The sequence below is a fragment of the Danio rerio genome, chromosome 15 (genome assembly GCF_052040795.2).
Source record: "Danio rerio strain M-AB ecotype USA chromosome 15, GRCz13ab, whole genome shotgun sequence".
Lineage (NCBI taxonomy): Eukaryota > Metazoa > Chordata > Actinopteri > Cypriniformes > Danionidae > Danio > Danio rerio.
The window spans coordinates 16460518-16479219 of NC_141035.1; the positions used below are offsets into that span (position 1 = coordinate 16460518).

Here is an 18702-nt window from a genome sequence, read left to right on the forward strand (position 1 = left end):
AAACCTGGCGTACGCAAAGTTTTTGTGCGTACGCAGCGTTGATACATGAGGCCCCAGATCATAATCAAATAGAGCACCTTTGGGATGTGGTGGAACAGGAAATTGGCAAATCTGCAGCAACTGCGTGATGCGATCATGTCAATACAGACCAAAATCTCTGAGGAATATTTCCAGTATCTTGTTGAATCTATGCCATAAAAGATTTAGGAAATTCTGACAGCTAAATGTCCAACCCGGTACTAATAAGGTGTACCTAATAAAGTGGCCGGTGAGTGACTATTGACATTAATCTGCTACTCAATTCATTGTTTCCTAAGCATGTGTATTCATCTGACAAATCTAAACTTATTCAGTTGAAAAAAGCTGAGAAATGATGCTGGAAATATATTTGTATAATATATATTATAAGTCTACATATTTACAATTACTCTGCTTCTCAGTATTAATTTATACATAACCTCAATTAATTCATGCAAAGTATTTTAGGCAAGTATATTTAAGTGACTATAATTAAATTACATAAAATTAAAAGTAAATCTTTACTTTACTTTTTCATTAGAAAAGTGAATGACAGAAACTAGTTTATTTGTAATTTGTTACACCCAACAATGCTTGTAAGATGTTTTAAAGGACTAGTTAACATTCAGAATAAACATTTGCTAGTAATTTACTGACTACCAAGCCTTACGAGTTGGTAATTTATTTACTTTCATCAGCTGAAGAATAAAATTATGGGTTTGAGGAAAAACATGCAGGATTGTTCTCTTCATATTAGACTTTGGCACTAGTTTAAAGATACAAGAATTTGTGGTTAAAAAGTCTATCAGTTTTATTTTTTTAAGAAAATATCTTACCACCCTTTGAAGATACATTGAAATTGCAGTTTAAAAGTTCAAACCACCTAAAAAAATCCTGCATGTTTTCCTCAAAACTTTGACCTTTTATAGAGGCTTCAAAAACAGCCATCACTAATCGGTATTCCATATACATCTCACAGTCCTAGTGTGTACGAGCTTTGGGTTCTGTATCTAGTTGCTTCGTAAGTCTTCTCAACACTTCTCATAACTAGCAGATAAAATAAAGTCAATATATCACCTGGGAAATCATCATGGCTGCAGTCAATGGCATCTCTGGTACTTTCTGTGCTGTTGGGCGTGCATAAGGAAGGCGGTTCAGTCTTCACTGCATAGAGGTATTCTCCTGACAGGCCCAGGGTCATCACTTCATCTGGTCCTACAGCCCAACTTGGAGGCTCAGATTCAGCCACGTCTTCTGGATTTAGACTTTTGTCTACTTCAGGTTCAAGGGTAGAAGGCATGCTCTCAAGATCACATTTAGGGATTAGACCTTCAGGCCACGGACCTGGAATAGGAGACAAACAAGACAAAATCTCACCTTACACAAAGATCACATTGAAAGGCCCTGGTATTCAGGCTTCTTTGGTCACATGGTCCCTCTTGAATACAGGGGTAAATAGGGTCTAAAAGTTTGTTCATGACCACTTCCAAATGTAGTTCAAAATGAATTTGACCGGACTGCTTTTATAGTCTAGATCAGGAGTGTCAAACTCAGTTCCTGGATGGCCACAGCAATAAACAGTGTAGTTCCAACTGTGCTTCAAACACACTTACTTGTAGGTTTCAAACAAGCCTGAAGGACTCTATTAGTTTAATCAACTGTGTTTAATTAGGGTTGGAACTAAAGTGTGCAGAGCTGTGGCCCTCGAGGAACTGAGTTTGACACTTGTGGTCTAGGTGATCATGTGTTTGAGGGTATTAAAACAGGCACAAAAGACCACCTACTTTTTGAATAAACTTTGCATCTGAAGTTGGTTAAAAGGTGAAAAAAATAGCACAATATTCTCTTGCAAGTCCCAATTCTAACAAAAACCAACAGCATTCTGCATAGTTCGTCACCCTCAAGTGGTTTCAAACCTCTAAGATTTTGCTTCCACAGACAAGATAAAGAACTTTCAGAACTAAGCAACCCGATAGACCATTGACTACTATTGTATGAAAAGAAAAAAAGACAATTCTCAAGTCTATGTGCATTAGTGCAGTATAAATTAGGTCTGGGCGATTAATCGAAAAGTAATTGAAATCAACTTTGAGAACCTATAATCCATCAAATTTTCCGGGTCAAATATTTTCAATTAATTTCCCTAGCATGTGTGAGTCTCGTGTCCCACTCTGTTAAGGCTAATTTATACTTATTATATTATGATTTATATTTATTTTATCATTGTAAAATTATACTTATGCCAAGCGCGCACTTACGGTCTGGCACAGCCTTCACATACCAGCGCATCTATCAAAAAAGTAACTACACGTCACAAAGCTTTGTGACGGGTCGGTTTGGTATCCGTGATGAGGGTGGGTAGCGTGGAGTCGCGTTTTAGGCAATGTGTGTTTCAATTTTTGGTTTGTTTTAATATGTGTTTTAATAGTTGTTGAGCGTTGATGCACAATAACTAATCATAGATAGTTGATAGTGTGTTTACTTCAATTATTTTAAAATCAAGCAATGCACCTTACATCTCACACTTTTAAAATGTGAGCATATTTACTATAAAAGACTTGTCAGTAAATATAAAATTAATAATTGTAATTGAGTTCAAATGTTCAATTAATCGAGATTTAGATTTTAGGCCAAATCGCCCAGCCCGTGTATGAATCCTAATAAAATTTCTTATTTTATATTCTAAGAAAGTCACATGTTTTTGGAATTAAATGAGGGTGAAAAAAGTGACATATCAATCATATGTTATTGATTCTATGAATTCAATAATTTTGTCATTTTAAAACAAAGGGAAAAAAAATTAAATGTGACCACCCAAATAGTGCAAAGTTACCATAAGCTACTTAAGTTGATCAAGTTAGAACTGGAGAAAAAAAAATCGATGTTCGGCATTTTTTTTTTTTTCAGTGGATTTCTTTTTGCGTACAATAAAAGAGAATATGGAAATGAATTTGAACCCATATTAGGCCAATTTTGATACTCTACTTTCAAACCACGGATATTTGTTTGTACAGTGCCTATAGAAAACCATCATACCCAAATTAAATCATATTTTAAATAACTTTTCCAGCCATTGAAATGTTTTTGTGGCCTTCTCCGAACCTATGCCTTTCTGCAACTTTATCCAAAAAATAGTACAAGTAGTACTATAGTACATAGTAAAAGTACAGACTTTCAGAGGGTATGATGATTTTCTATTGACACTGTATGCGAACATTAAAAAAAATTGAGAGCTGGGGTAAAGTTTATCAATAAATTACTACAATCATGTGATTTTATGCAACAAATAGTCATAGAAAAAAGAAAAATCAAAGTTTAGCATTCGATTGAAATTTGGAATGACATGAAGTTGAGTAAACTACAGAGCATTAGCTTTTTCCAGTGCATGCAGACAAAAAAACAAGTGATGAAAAGAAGAGCAGTACTGTCTGCATGGTCGTCCAGGTCTGCGAGTGACCGTCCAAGCAAAGCATGTCCATCGATGAGGCCGTCCTCCCTGCTTCCCGTCTTTGGTCTGCGCACCAGCATATGATCCAGCATGTGGAAGTAGCGGAAAGACTCGACGGCGGAGAGGCGTGCAGCAGGACTTCGGTAGCTGGCCAGTTTGATCTTACGATACTTGTGTTTAAGGCTCTTCCAGCGGTTGCGGATCTGGGTGACGGTAAAGTGGATGCCGCGCTTTGCCAGACTGAGCCTCAGGCGTCGGAAGAGGGATTCGTTCCGCTGACGCTTCTTGTCCAGCTCATGGACCAGACCCATCTGCTCTATGAGGGCCAGCATGGCAAATGTGTCCGGTTCTGTCCACCACTTGTTGGGCTTCTTCTCGTTCAGGTTCATGGTTTTCACCCTGGTTGAGGCCCCTATACATGCAACCCACTTCGAAAAGAGGGAATAATTAAAAAAAAAAATTAAATATATATATATTAATATGATGTCATTATGAGATTTTAAATGCACTTTAAAATCCTTGATATCAAAACTTGAGGTCTGAGATCAAAGCAAAAATTTGGGAACCGAATTTAATCTTTATTATCATTCCAAAATAAATTTTTAGCATTTACAAAAATAAGTTTAATTTATAGTGCTTTTACTTCAATTGTGTATTTTTCATTTTTGTTTTACTTTGTTGAAAATTGGCTAGATGGTCATGCTTATTATTACCCTATGCCAGGGGTGTCAAACTCAATTCCTGGAGGGCCGAAGCCCTGCACAGTTTAGCTCCAACCCTGCTCCAACACACTTACCTGTAGGTTTCAAATAAGCCTGAAGGACTCAATTAGTTTGATCAGGTGTGTTTAATTAGGGGTGCAACTAAACTGCAGGGCTGCGGCCCTTTTGGAACTGAGTTTGACACCTGTGCCCTATGCGATCATATTTTTTGAGGAATCTTGACCCATGACATGTTCTAAAAATGTGACAATTCATTTTAAAAAAGCTTAATTTCTGAAACTGTGTTCTGAAATGTTGTCTTTTTTTTTTCTTTTTTTTTTTGACTGTTATGCATCTTTTTACTGTTCTGTGCAGCCTCTTACTAGGTCCATTATTTGACAATGACCATTCAAACACTCGTTATATGTGTGTGTACTGAGGTCAGCATGAAATTGAAGTTGTGATTTTGCCAGGTGGCGTTTTTTGTTCTTTATTCTGATACTGTAAAGTATTTGCCAAAAGTAATGTCCAGAGTGGACATAAGAACAACATTCACTTTTAATGACCCTAATGACCCTTGGTGACAGTAGCATCGCATTTAGCAGTGACACAAGTTTGATTCCCAGCTCAAGGTCCTTTGCTGATCCTGTAGGCTTGGGCCAGTATAAGATTCTGACAGTATGATTACCTTGAATAAAAATATCACGGTTTCACGGTATTAGGATTACTGCTCTAAAATATATACTTTTTAAATGTCTGGGTAAAAAACAAAACCTTTTTTTCCCTTTTGAACACAATATATTTTATTTTTTGAAACATTTAAAATATTTTCAAACAGCAAACATGTCAGGCTGAATAATTCAAATGAATCATTGACTTCTGCTGTCTTCATTAGTTTCAAAAACACAGATTTCTTTACAATTTATAATGGCATCTTTGGATATTTTTTTCTGCTGGAGATACTGTTGTCTTAAAAACAAAAACAAAAAAATGTAAATAAAAATATTACACAAACTTTAGGGACGGTTTTACAGAAAATTTTGGTAGTTTTAAAACCTTGACTTTTCCAAACCACGGTATACCTTGAACACGGTTATCGTCCCATGCCTACGATCCTGTTCCCCTCTCTCTGCTCCCCATATTTTCCTGTCTATACTCTACTGTCCTGTCAAATTAAAGGTACTTAAAATATAATAGTAAAAAAATAATAATAATAATAAAAACTGGTATTTCAAGAGTTCACACTTAGCCAATGATTGCTAATAGAGCTTGTTTAGCATGCTCTCCCAGGAGAGAGCCCTGAGCTTTAGAGATCCTAGAGACATGGACTCCCTCCCGTTAGCACATTGAGAGGGGAGTTTGATCTCAGGTAAATCTCGATAAACTACCCTAACTTATTCCTGGCTAATTACAGATTTAGGGATGGCAAAAGAGAGATGTATAGCTTACTAAGTGCCTGAATATGATGCCAATTTGGTATGTTTGATTTACTTAGGTTGCGTGTTTTTGGACAGTAGGAGCAAACCGGGGAACCCAGGGGAAACCCACGCGAGCACAGGGAGAACAAACAAACTCCACACAGAAATGTTCAATAAGAACTTTAACCAGAGACATTCTTGCTGTGAGGCAACATCGCTAATCACTTAGTCGCCCAATCTAGAAAAGGGGGAGTAGGGGATATTCTTCAATACGAAGATACTGAGGTAAGAAACTCTAGTTATTTGAATCGCCTGATTAGTGAATCATGTGTTAGCTAATGCGGGACCAGCCGTGAACAATAATAAGCATGTGGTCCTCTTGAAATTAGTTTATAAATAAACTTCCCTTAATAGTCAAATCTATCAAGCAAAAAAAGAAATAAATTTATATGTAACAAAGTACACATTGACAACAATAATTACAATCATTTTGTTTCTACCTTGTTGGACTGCACAGTTAATCGAAGGTGATTATCATGCACATTTTGTCAGTAAAGCTGGCTCTGCAATACATAGTATACATCCAGTGCATGCTATCAAATACAGCAGGATTAACTCCACAGATAAGTAGCTTACACAATAAATTGCAGACAATTTCAATAGTGTCTGACTGCAGACCAGCATACTGAGACATGCAATCTCAGACATGCAATCTCAGACACAATGCACTCAACTGAGCTAGTGACTTCACTGTTAGTGTTAGGAGTGGAGTTAAGTGTGCGTATTAAAGGTCTTGTGAAATGTGCATTTTGATTTGATCTTTGATGTCATCTCAACTGATACATAAAGAGAGGGTGGAACATAGTGTAGCCCCACCCCTTTTTAAAAAACATTAAATAGCGTTGAGCTCAAGCGCGTCAAATATAAAGCGTCTTGAAGGGGCGGAGCATATAAAACCCTAAAGAGCATTTGATTGGTCACGATTTGATGAGACACTTAAATTTGAAGTGACACGAACAAAGAATGTTGATCCATTTCGGCATAGGTGACAAACTACAAGCCTTATATATCTTTCAAATGCGAATGTTGTCACTGTTTTGCAGCAGACTAGCTTACAAACATCCTAAAAACTAACAATACTGATACTAAAACCTAAAAAACTTTATTTTAATTTTATGGGAGCTTTAAAAGCATGCAGCATGTGGAAATGACACATTTACCACAGGAAGTCAAACAATTAAAAAAATGTCCACAAGGAAGTATTTGGATTGTTATTTGCTAATTGCAATGACGCCACATGAGTGACAGGTTGCTGAAAGGAAGGGATTATTGTCCCTTATTATATATTTGTAAGATATAAATCGATAGTAAACATTGCTCTAATAAACATTTAAGACAAATTATTATCCAATCTTGTTTCCTCAAGTATTAAGAAATTAATTATTTATTAATTGGATACAAATACTTTTAAACATTTTAGAAAGACATATCTTAAATTTCCATTTCTCTCCAAGACAAACGTAGTTCAATTTAAAATATTAAATGATATATACCCTTCTAATAGGTTTTTACACTTGAAATTTAAATTAGAAAATTGACATTAAAACATTCACATAAAAACATTTGATATTAAAAGATGTACTATATGCAATTAATAAAGATTGCTCTGTTTTGCACGGTTTTATAAATATGATTTAGCCAAATATTTTATTCAGAATTGCAGAAATTTCAAAACCCTTCCTCTAAACAATGTTTTCGTTAAAGAACATAAAATCTTTTCGGATGCCCTGACTAAAATGAAAACAAAAACTGCCTTAAAAACATTTTTTTGTAATTTATTTGTACCATATAACTTGCCATAGCCGATATCTGTTTAATTTTGATTTCTTATTTGTTTTTTTTTTATTTTCACTCTTAATTTTACTTTAGTTTGGATGTTGTTGTTTTTTGTCATTTACATTTTTTGAAGTTTTCTAAATTATTTTGTAAGCCTTCCATGTGTGATACACAATTCGTAAAGTTGAATGCCATTTTGTTGTTTTTGTATTTTGTATTTCCAATTAAAAAAAATAAAAAAGGGATTACTGTCATCTGAAGAGACTGGTCATCATAGAATATATGTAATTGCAAGCTTTTTCTTATCATATGAAAATATACATTATTAATAATAATAATAATAATAATAATAGACAGTAATATATAGTAAATGTTATGATAAGAATTGCAATACTCCGGTAAAAATAAGAATTGGCCATTCTTTCTTAATGTTACCATAACATTATTAATTTCATTATTATTATTATTATTAATAATAACATTAAACTGATCTTAAAATGTTGTCACTTGACAGTTACATTTTTAAATATAGCAGATAGGAGCGTTTCAATAGTAAAAGTCTAACGCGAGTCATTATAGTACATTAGACTTAATAGACATTATTAAAGCAAGTGACATTGATAATCATGCAGTATCCATACAGTAGAGATCAGTCCACAGACCTGTTAAGTTGTAGGCCTTCTCCTGCACATACTGTAGTGCTGCAGGGATTCATCGAAAACACCTCCCAATCCGATGAGACGCGGTGCATTCGCCGAATGACCTACTGCGTAAAAACATTAAGATGTCTGATAATGGCGAACGATTTTCAACGTTATCAGCACACTGAGAACATCTGTTTACTTCATACTGAGCCTTTTCCTCTTGATTCCTCATAGAAATAAAAGTGAGGGTAGAATGACCATTAGCCTGAACTCTGAAACCTGGCATAGGCAGAGATTAGCGGCCCGTATTACACTTATAGTTGGTCGTATATAATAGCTTTGCATTTATTAATAATCTTTAATGTGTGTTTTTATTTAAACAACATTAAGGTATGACAAAGTGTCTTTTTTTCAAACGTAAATTGTTCAGGATGTTGATAAGTTGTCGCGTGACGCGTGTTACTTTTTACAGCGCTCATGAAAAAGGACCAATCACAGTCGTTCTGGGGTTTAACTGTAATTCTTTTTTTTCTTTTTTTGTAAATAATCTCAAAGATTCATCACGTTATTTCTGTTTTGCCTATAATGTAGGAATCACTGGATTGACCATTATTTGTTAATTTTTCATTTAGGTGCACAAATTTCTTAGGTAAAGCAAAACAAACGCTGGGATTTGGATTTTTGGATGGGACTCATTGTTTTGATTCGGGTTTTTTGGGCCGTCAAGCACCCTCTGGTGGAAGAAGACTAACATAAAACATAAAGCAGCATTTTTGCTAGTGCATTTTCAGTTCTCGACTGGTTGAATAACATTAATTTGTGAGTTTGATACTGCCATCTGGTGTTTCGGGGAACTTGTCGATTGTTTTTTTTTTATAGCAAAAATTTTATAAAAAAGTGTAAATCTGTTATTTTTGTCTTTTTTCGGTGTGAAAAGCAAAGCTGAAGGGACCACAAAATATGATGTACATGCATTAATTTGGAGAGGTGTTTGGATTATTACTGGACTGTATACAAGATGCTATTTTTAAAGATATTATTCAGTTTTTCATGAATGCCTCTACTAAAAGAAGTGCTTGTTTTGTTATAAATTTATTCATTCTTTTTTTTTTCTTTTGCAAGAATTTACTCATTATGATTCAAATTCGATTATTGACTGACAATAATTTAATTCTGTGGTGAGTCTGAGTGTTGTTGAAAATAGGGTGAAGCCAAGACGTTGATTCAACATACAGATCATGATTTTAAAAAAAAGTGAACATTGATTTACATAAGGATTTCTGTAACTTTTTTCAACTATTTATCATTCAACATTGTTTTAACTTTGAAACAACAACTGATGCTTTTTCAACCGTATTTCAACGTTGAAGCCTGGTCATATGCAGGCCCTAATTGTTCAACATTAAACGTTGTATCAACATTGTTTCAACATTAAAAACACATCGAACGTGATTTTAATCATATTTTAATGTTGAAGGTCAGTCGTGTGCCGGCTGGGTATTTGAAAACTATTTAAATGCAATACAATTATCTGAAAATAAACTGAACTATTTAACTTTGTAGTGACTTTAATATATTGTAATTGATTCTTAAACCTCTTACCCTCAAGTTTATATCATGTTCTTTATTTTCTTTCTTTCTCTTTCTTGTATCTTTTCACTGACATGTAATTCATGTACTGTAAAATAAATTGTCAACATGTCAACTGTTTTTTTCCAATAAAAAATATGTTTGTATTCTTGAGAGTTTGGAGAATTTGGGACAGACATGTTTACCAGTCAAAAAAAAAAAAGAAAAGAAAGATGCTGTTCCAATTGCTGTTGATTTTGAAGTCTCCACAAATGCGTTCTCTGTTTTCAGAGAACAAAACACCATGCAAACTGAATTGCCAAAACATGGTATTTTCATACTTACATTTTTAATAGTATCTTATTCATCAAGAACCACTTACTCATTATTTAGTAGATCCAGTACTCTTTATAGTGCGTATGCTATACAGAGTAACCTACATACCAGTAACTAACACTTTGGCTTGTACTTTATGATACTAAAAACATTTAGGCTAGTCAAAAATAAAATAAGTAGGCTACAATAAATGTAAGGAATAATAATAATAATAACAATAATTATTATAATAACAATAATAATAAAAAATTATTGTTATTATTATTATTATTATTATTATTTCTGATGAATAAGAAGGGAGAGTGGGTATTGTTGCAACATAGGGGCAGTATCAACAAGACTTATTCCCCATTCAGGAATGAGCTAGAGTGATGATATTCATTCTACAGATTCTCAGTTAGACCATCATTCAATCTGAAGGAAAACAGCCATATGTGACTATTCCTTTAGTATAAAACTCATCTTTAGGTTAAAAAATGTTTTTCATGTTCAGAAAATTGCTCATACTGTCTAATCTGTTTTTTTGTGAAACAGTGTGTATATATGGTATAATTTAAATCACTGTTTTCTTAGCTAGTGTATGTATCTCCCTAGACAGTTTAATCAGGGTTGAAAGAGTTTGAACAGTGTATCAACATGCTGTTACAACTGTCCCAAACAACAAAATTAATTTAAAAGTTTGCCATAAAAACAAATGTACAGTTTTAATTTTATCACAATTTCAATGTATTTTAATTTGAGAAAAAAATTATTATTTGATTAATTAATTCAATTCAAAGTTCAAAGAAGTGTTTTACCAAGGTTCAGTCTAAGTATAATGCATGTTTTTAGTAAAAAAAAAAAAAAAAAAATTGGTTAATTATTTTAAGGCTTTATAATTGCTTGTTGCTTGTTTTTTAATAGTCTGTATTTACATGGACAATTTAACCAATTTGCATTCAATTAGTTTACCAAAAAAAATACACATAAAATCCAACATGATGTTTTAGAATTTTTGTATTATTACGTTTTAATTATGTTGCAACCCTCCCCCTGCTCGGGTCAGTTGCAATGTTTGACTTTGTCTGCTCAAGTTTAAATTCTGCATATAGTTTTCATGTGTACACATATTATAGCAATGTGGGTGAGTGTCCAATAGATGTGGGTTTATTATATTACAATTTTGGGTTTCCACAAAAAAAAAAAAAAAAAAAAAGTGTTTCAACTATCCCCACTCTCCCCTACTGTGCATGAGTCAAATCCAGTTCCAGCAGGGCTTCAGCTCGATCTGTACAGTTTATTTCCAATCCTTCTTCAACACACTTACATGTAGGTTTCAAACAAGCCTAAAGGACTCAAATTAGTTTGATCAGGTGTGTTTAATTAGGGTTAAAGCTAAACTGTGGAGAGCCGCGGCCCTCCGGGAAACTGAGTTTGACACCTATGATCTAATGTAACTGTTTAACGGTTAAGTGCTGTAGTCAGTATTTTCACTGACAGAGGGCGCTATAGCTTGAGTAACTCTTTGGCATGCTTTTTAGGAAAGATGCATTTTGACAAGAAAGAACACTGAAAAAAAACTAGGTGTGGTGTAATGCTTGGTATATTTGCACCTTGAAGAAGTCTTCTCTTTCCCTTTGTGTGTGCATGAGTGTATGCGAGATGTTGCCTGGGCTTGTGTGCTACACCCATAGCACCTGTTGCAGCTGTTTTTCTTTCCTTATCTAGTAACGTAATACATTTTCTAACAATGACCTGCACTGCACTGTAAAGCTTTTTACATCCATAATACGTTACATTAGGGAGTCGACTAAAGTCAAGTTGAAATTTATATAAATGTAATAATTTTACCTTTTGTTTCCCATTTTTTTCCATGGTCATTCAACTATTAATACATTCATTTTGTTATTATGTAATTTTGTTTTGGGGTTTTGTATGTATAAGTATCTATATATACTAACCTAATAACTTATATAGCTCTTCTGTCCAAGCAACTTTTATTAAAAACAATGATAATTTTATGATTAACACTTGGTTTTTAGAGTAATATCCCCTTATATAAATCACATTATATCATTTTAATGTAATATTTGATTATGACTGTGTCTTGTGACTTTACATCTGTAAAAATAGGTAGGGTTAGTGAACAACATCGGCAACTACTCTTTATTTCAAGGTAAGGTGTCATCATCAAATTTGACTCATTTAAACAGTGACACTAAAAGTAAGTTAGAAAAAACTAAAAGTGAGGTCCTTATAAAAATGATAAATTGGAATAAGGGAAAAAAATTTTTAAAGGAAAACCTTTTTGGATTCTGACAAGTTATGGAAACTAAGAATATAAAACAGCAAATGCATTAGAACCATTGTTATTGTTTACATCCATCAAACTTGTCTATATATAATATACAGTTTATCGATTTATTCGATGTGGTTGTAATGACTATTGTTTTCATAGTGTGTGGTTTTGAGCAAATTGTAGAGTTGGATTGGCATCATAGTAATAATTAAATATTAATCATATATAAAAATTACAACAATAATAAAAATAAGCATAACACAAAACTGTATTGTCCTCCAGCATTTTTTATTAATATACTGTTTTTTATTAATGCTGGGTTCCACACAATGGATTTGTGTTGGGACAACATAAAGGAATTAAGCTAGCTTATTAGTTTTTACAAATTTAAGTGGATTGAACATAAAACAATTAAGCTGTCCCCCAAAATAGCTCAATGATTGTGTTGTTTCAGCTCGATTTAAATAAGTAGTTTGAATAAATAGCAAACATAATTTTTTTAGTTTAATAATAAACAACATTTCAATAATATTTGAATTAGAAAAAGATCCCTTTTTATAAATCTGCTCACCTTAAAATAAATCTTCACAATTTTAATAGAGATCCAGCATTAAATCTATTTCATACCATCCATTCTCCATCAGAAGCCAATGGAAGATTACTAAATGCCAACACTGGGGAATGACTATACACAAACTACAGCGGAAATTAGTTTTAAACATTAACAGGCAGATTGAGAAATACCAAGTTATTACTGCAGTAGTTTATAGTAAGGATGAGCACATTATGAAGATTTATAGAATAAATAAATAAATAAATAAATAAATAAGATTTAACTTTATTGTCATTACACATGTACAAGTACAAGGCAACAAAATGCAGTTTAGGTCTAACCAGCAGTGCAATAGCAGCAAGTGCAGGAAACAGGTATAATTTATAAAGTGCAGTTATAGAAAAACTGCATGGTCATATTTACAGATGGATGTACTATGAACATTATATACAAGTTGTATTAGCTATGAACAGAGATTTACAATAAATGAATATATGTACAGGTTGCTATTTATAATCAGAAGTGTGCAGGTAAATAAACATGATTACAAATGTATATGTACAGTAAGTGTGTACATTATTACAAATGTCCATGTGCAGTGGGTATGTACAGTTCAAATAAGTGAATCAGTGCAATGAATATGTGCAATTTTTAAATGTACAAATGTTAACTGTATAACTTATGAGGAGTGTGGGGGTGTAATGGGGGGCAAAATAGTCAGTGCGGTGCAGCGTTGGGGAAAAAGCTGTTCCTCAGTCTGCTGGTTTTTGTCCGGGGGAGCCTAAAGCGCCTGCCAGAAGGCAGGGGAGAAAACACCTGTCTGTGAGCAGGGTGAGAGGAATCCTTAAAAATACTGCATGCTGAGCGCAGACAGTGCTTCTTTTGGATGTCCTTTATGGCTGGTAGTGTGGTCCCTGTGATGCGATGGGCAGTTTTCACCAATAACCATAAAAAAAGTTCTAAAATGGTTAAGCAAACTGGACATTTCAACATTCTTGGACCATTCTAAATGAACATTCTTAGAACGTTATATTGTAATAGAAATTTCGGTTTTGAGAATGTAAGAATGTTATTCTATCCATAAAAAAGATTCTAGCAACATTAAGCAAACTGGACATTTAGGGCTCTACTTTGACGGTCCATGCGCAGAGCGCAAAAATTAGTTTCAAAACTATTTCTAAATTCATTTCTAATTTCCAGCAAACGAATAAATGAATAATAATAGCAAAATGTGCTCAAAAACCTGAGTTATATCCTAAAACACATGCTGTGCCCCATATGGTCTAAAACCTGACGCAACTCTGCGCCGGAGTTTAGACCGGGTTAGTTTTGGTAACGAAAAATCTATTATAGTTTCTCAAAATAGCAACGCGCCAGCGGTCCGCCTCAGAACGCCTCACTTTTTAGACCAGAACGCCTATGGGCGCAAAAATGAGCGCTAATGCATTTGCTATTTTGGGCCCTATCATACACCCGGCGCAGTGTGGTGCAAGGCGTGGCGCAGTAGTCTTTTGGTAGTTTCAGCTTGGTGCAAGAGTCGTTTTGAGGCGTTGCGCTACGCTGTTTAAATAGCAAATGCATTAGCGCTCATTTGTGCGCCCATAGGCGTTCTGGTCTAAAAAGGAAGGCGTTCTGAGGCGGACCGCTGGCGCGTTGCTATTTTGAGAATCTATAATAGATTTTTCATTAGACCAAAACTAACCCGGTCTAAACTCCGGCGCAGAGTTGCGCCTCGCTTACACACTGCTTAATACGCACAAGAGAGCAATAGGCAAATATCTTTACATATGAAAACATGTAAATATTAAGGATATATATAGGATATAATAAGAATAGATATAGGATATAAATATAAAGGATTAAAATATATATAACATATTATTTTCTAGCCTACATAAATATGAAAAACCACTGCTTTTATGTCTTCTTCATCTCGGGAGGCTTTTTCAGTTCATTTATAACAATTTGCTTTTGTATAATGTTGTTATTATTAGCAGTATTATTTATTATATCCATATTTATATTTGTTTTATTAAAAACAAGCTTAGATTTGTCCACCTGTCAGGTTTTAGACCATATAGGGCACAGCATGTGTTTTAGGATATAACTCAGGTTTTTGAGCACATTTTGCTATTATTATTCATTTATTCGTTTGCTGGAAATTAGAACTGAATTTAGAAATAGTTTTGAAACGAATATTTGCGCTTTGTCAGGAAAGAGAATGAGAGGATTCAAGTGCAGGTCAAAAAAACAATTTTATTAATCTTGCTAACTGGGCAATAACAAAAAACCTCCAGCAGGTGGAGCTGGGGAACCCACAGAGGGAGGAAAAATCCAGGCAAAAAATAAAGAAAAAAATAAGAAAACCAAGGATGGCCTCTAGAGGGCAGACGGCAGTCTCAAGCACCAGTAAAAAGGGGTAAAGCAAAAGAAAACTAAATGCAATACCAATCGTCCCAATAGGAGGTGCACGGCAAACCAAGCCGTCACTAGATAGTCAATGCAAAAGAAAATGAAAGCAAAATAAAACTGCTTCAGCGAGAGGCGCACGGCAATCCAAGCCGTCAGTCAGCAAGGGGTTAATTCTGCGATGCTGGCAACCAGGACGAGAGGGAGCAGGAGGAGAGAAAGTCGGCTGGAGAGGAGATCGCTGGTGGGCGTTAATGCGGAACTGGAGCAGGAAGTGCCGAGAGGTGAGGAGAAACACAGCTGATCTACAGCAGGAACGGTCTGACTGGGGAGAAAGAAAAAGTAAAATCCAAAATCCAAAACAACAGTTAAAGACTGGCACTGGAGCCTAAACAGTAACGAGACGAGACTGGACGAGATCATGAAACAGGATCGTAAGGTAAGACACGCGAACGATAAGGTACAGGAAAGTGAGAACAAGAGGAATAAATAGGGAGACTAATGAAGGAAAACTACAGACAGGTGTGAATGAACTAATGATCTAATGCGTAGAATGACAAGTGGGTGGGGTGAGACAGCAGAGCGCATGGCGATCTGTCAAAATAACGCCATGTGCGCTGAGAAAACAAAACAAAGACCATGACAGTACCCCCACCCCTAAGAGCGCCACCAGGCGCCTCAGGGGAGGGGCTTACCCCGTCGCCGGTGAAAGTCCATAATCAATGCCCGATCCAGGACATGCCGAGCCGGAATCCAACTCCTCTCCTCAGGACCATAACCCTCCCAGTCCACTAGATACTGAAAACCCCGACCCCGGCGTCTGACATCCAGCAGTCTCCTGACACTGTATGCAGGAGAGCCATCCACTAGGCGAGGGGGGGGGGGGAGCAGGGGAAGAGACAACAGGGTTAAGAATGGATCTAAACACAGGTTTGACCCTGGATACATGAAAAACAGGGTGTACCCGACCAAGAGTGGGAGGTAACTTGAGCCGAACTGCCACCGGACTCAAGACCTTGGTGATGAGGTATGGGCCAATGAACCTGGGAGCCAACTTACGTGAGGCTACCCTAAGAGGCAGGTCCTTGGTGGATAACCATACCTTCTGACCACACACATATTCAGGTGGGAGGGTCCGATGACGGTCGGCTGCTGCTTTAGTCCGTCTAGAAGTCCGAGCCAAGACCTCCTTAGCCCTCATCCAGGTGCGACGGCACCGTTGGACAAAGGCCAAGGCAGACGGGACTGCAGCGTCAGGTTCGTGTGAGGGAAACAAAGGAGGTTGATAACCCATGGAACAGAGAAATGGGGACATACCAGTAGACGCAACCGGCAGGGAATTATGGGCGTACTCAACCCATGAGAGCTGTTGGCTCCAAGAACAAGGATTCTGGGAGGTCAGGCAGCGGAGAGTTCTTTCGAGATCCTGGTTGGCTCGCTCACATTGCCCGTTGGTCTGGGGGTGAAAACCTGAAGACAGACTCGTAGAGGCTCCGATCTGTCGACAGAACTCTCTCCAAAACCGGGAAACAAACTGTGGTCCCCTATCAGAGACTATATCAATCGGAAGGCCATGAATCCGGAAGACATGGTCAACCATAGCTTGAGCTGTTTCCTTGGCTGAGGGAAGTTTGGGCAAAGGAATAAAATGAGCTGCTTTAGAAAAACGGTCAACTACAGTCATGATGACAGTGTTTCCTCTTGAGGGGGGAAGGCCAGAAACAAAGTCAAGGGCCAGGTGTGACCATGGACGAGAGGGAATGGGCAAGGGCTTGAGCAGACCAACAGGCGCTCGGTTAGAGGTCTTATTCTGGGCACAAACCGAGCAAGCCAACACAAACTGCCTGACATCCTGCCTCAGAGAGGGCCACCAAAATCGCTGGCGGATGGCAGCCAGTGACCTCCAAATTCCTGGATGACAAACCAGCCTGGATGCATGCCCCCACCGGAGGACCTCGGAACGCAGCGCAACCGGCACAAACAGCCGACCATCCGGACACCCTTCTGGCACCTCAATCCCTCGACCGGCCTTAATTACCTGCTGCTCGATGCCCCAGGAGAGAGACCCAACCACCACTCCCTCAGGGAGGATGGGTCCAATTGAGGACTCCCCACTGGGGACCTCGAACAGCCGAGAGAGGGCATCAGGTTTAGTATTCTTGGACCCTGGCCGGTACGAGAGACTGAAGTTGAATCGACCAAAGAAGAGTGCCCAGCGGGCCTGGCGTGCGCTTAACCTCTTGGCCGAACGGACATATTCAAGGTTTTTATGGTCCGTCCAGACCAAGAAGGGATGCACTGCTCCCTCCAGCCAGTGACGCCACTCACCCAAAGCCAGCTTGACTGCCAACAGCTCTTTATTACCTATGTCGTAATTACGTTCTGCTGGGCTCAGGCGATGAGAGAAGAAGGCACAAGGATGCACCTTCCCATCCTTGGGGGACCGCTGAGATAGGACCGCGCCTACCCCAACATCAGAAGCATCAACCTCGACAATAAATTGTTGTTCAGGATCTGGAATAGAAAGGACAGGAGCAGAGATGAAACGGGACTTAAGAACATCAAAGGCCTCCTGAGCCTGTGTATTCCACCTGAACATAACTTTAGTGGAGGTGAGAGCCGTTAAGGGTGCAGCAATCTGACTAAAGTTCCTGATGAAGCGCCTATAGAAATTGGCGAAACCCAGGAAACGCTGCAGAGCCTTGCGGGTGTTGGGGACTGGCCACTTGGCAACGGCCCTTACCTTAGCAATATCAGGTTTTATTCCCTCAGCCGAGATGACATACCCCAGGAATGTAACCGACTTCGTGTGGAACTCGCACTTCTCCGCCTTAACAAAGAGTTGGTTTTCTAATAGTCGTTGGAGGACCTGACGTACATGATGAGTGTGTGTCTGTAAAGAGGATGAAAAAATGAGAATATCATCCAGGTACACAAAGACAAACTTGTTTACCATGTCTCTCAGCACGTCGTTGACCAGGGCCTGGAAGACAGCTGGGGCGTTGGTCAGACCAAAAGGTAAGACAAGATATTCGAAGTGTCCCGTAGGGGTATTAAAGGCTGTTTTCCACTCATCTCCCTCACGGATGCGCACCAAGTGGTAAGCGTTACGGAGGTCTAACTTGGTAAAGACCTGGGCTCCCAGCAACAACTCAAAGGCAGAAGACATAAGAGGTAAGGGGTACCTGTTTTTAATTGTGATGTCATTCAGCCCTCTGTAGTCGATACATGGACGCAGGGAGCCATCCTTCTTCTTAACAAAGAAGAACCCTGCACCCGCAGGTGATGATGAGGGACGGATGAGACCAGTACTAAGTGATTCCTGAATATACCTGTCCATAGCCTCTCTTTCTGGACCAGAAAGGGAATATAAGCGACCCTTGGGCGGAAAAGTGCCTGGGGGGAGGTCAATGGCACAGTCATATGGTCGATGAGGAGGAAGAGATCCGGCCCGAGCTCTGCTAAAGACCTGGCGAAGACCATGGTACTCAA

At 37.4% G+C, this 18702-nt stretch overlaps 1 protein-coding gene across 4 annotated transcripts in view; it reads right to left on the bottom strand.

Moving 5' to 3' along the window:
• si:ch211-116o3.5 overlaps positions 1-18702 on the bottom strand; it is a 135890-nt gene that overhangs the window by 8393 nt on the left and 108795 nt on the right. The window contains exons 1-4 of one of the 4 annotated variants that reach the window (XM_087282451.1): positions 8265-8293; positions 8084-8187; positions 3444-3894; positions 1096-1362 (exon numbers count right to left, since the gene is read on the bottom strand). In XM_087282451.1, the coding sequence (XP_087138577.1) occupies positions 1096-1362; positions 3444-3855 (679 nt within the window). In that variant the 5' untranslated portion in view covers positions 3856-3894; positions 8084-8187; positions 8265-8293. 4 annotated transcript variants of the gene reach the window in all.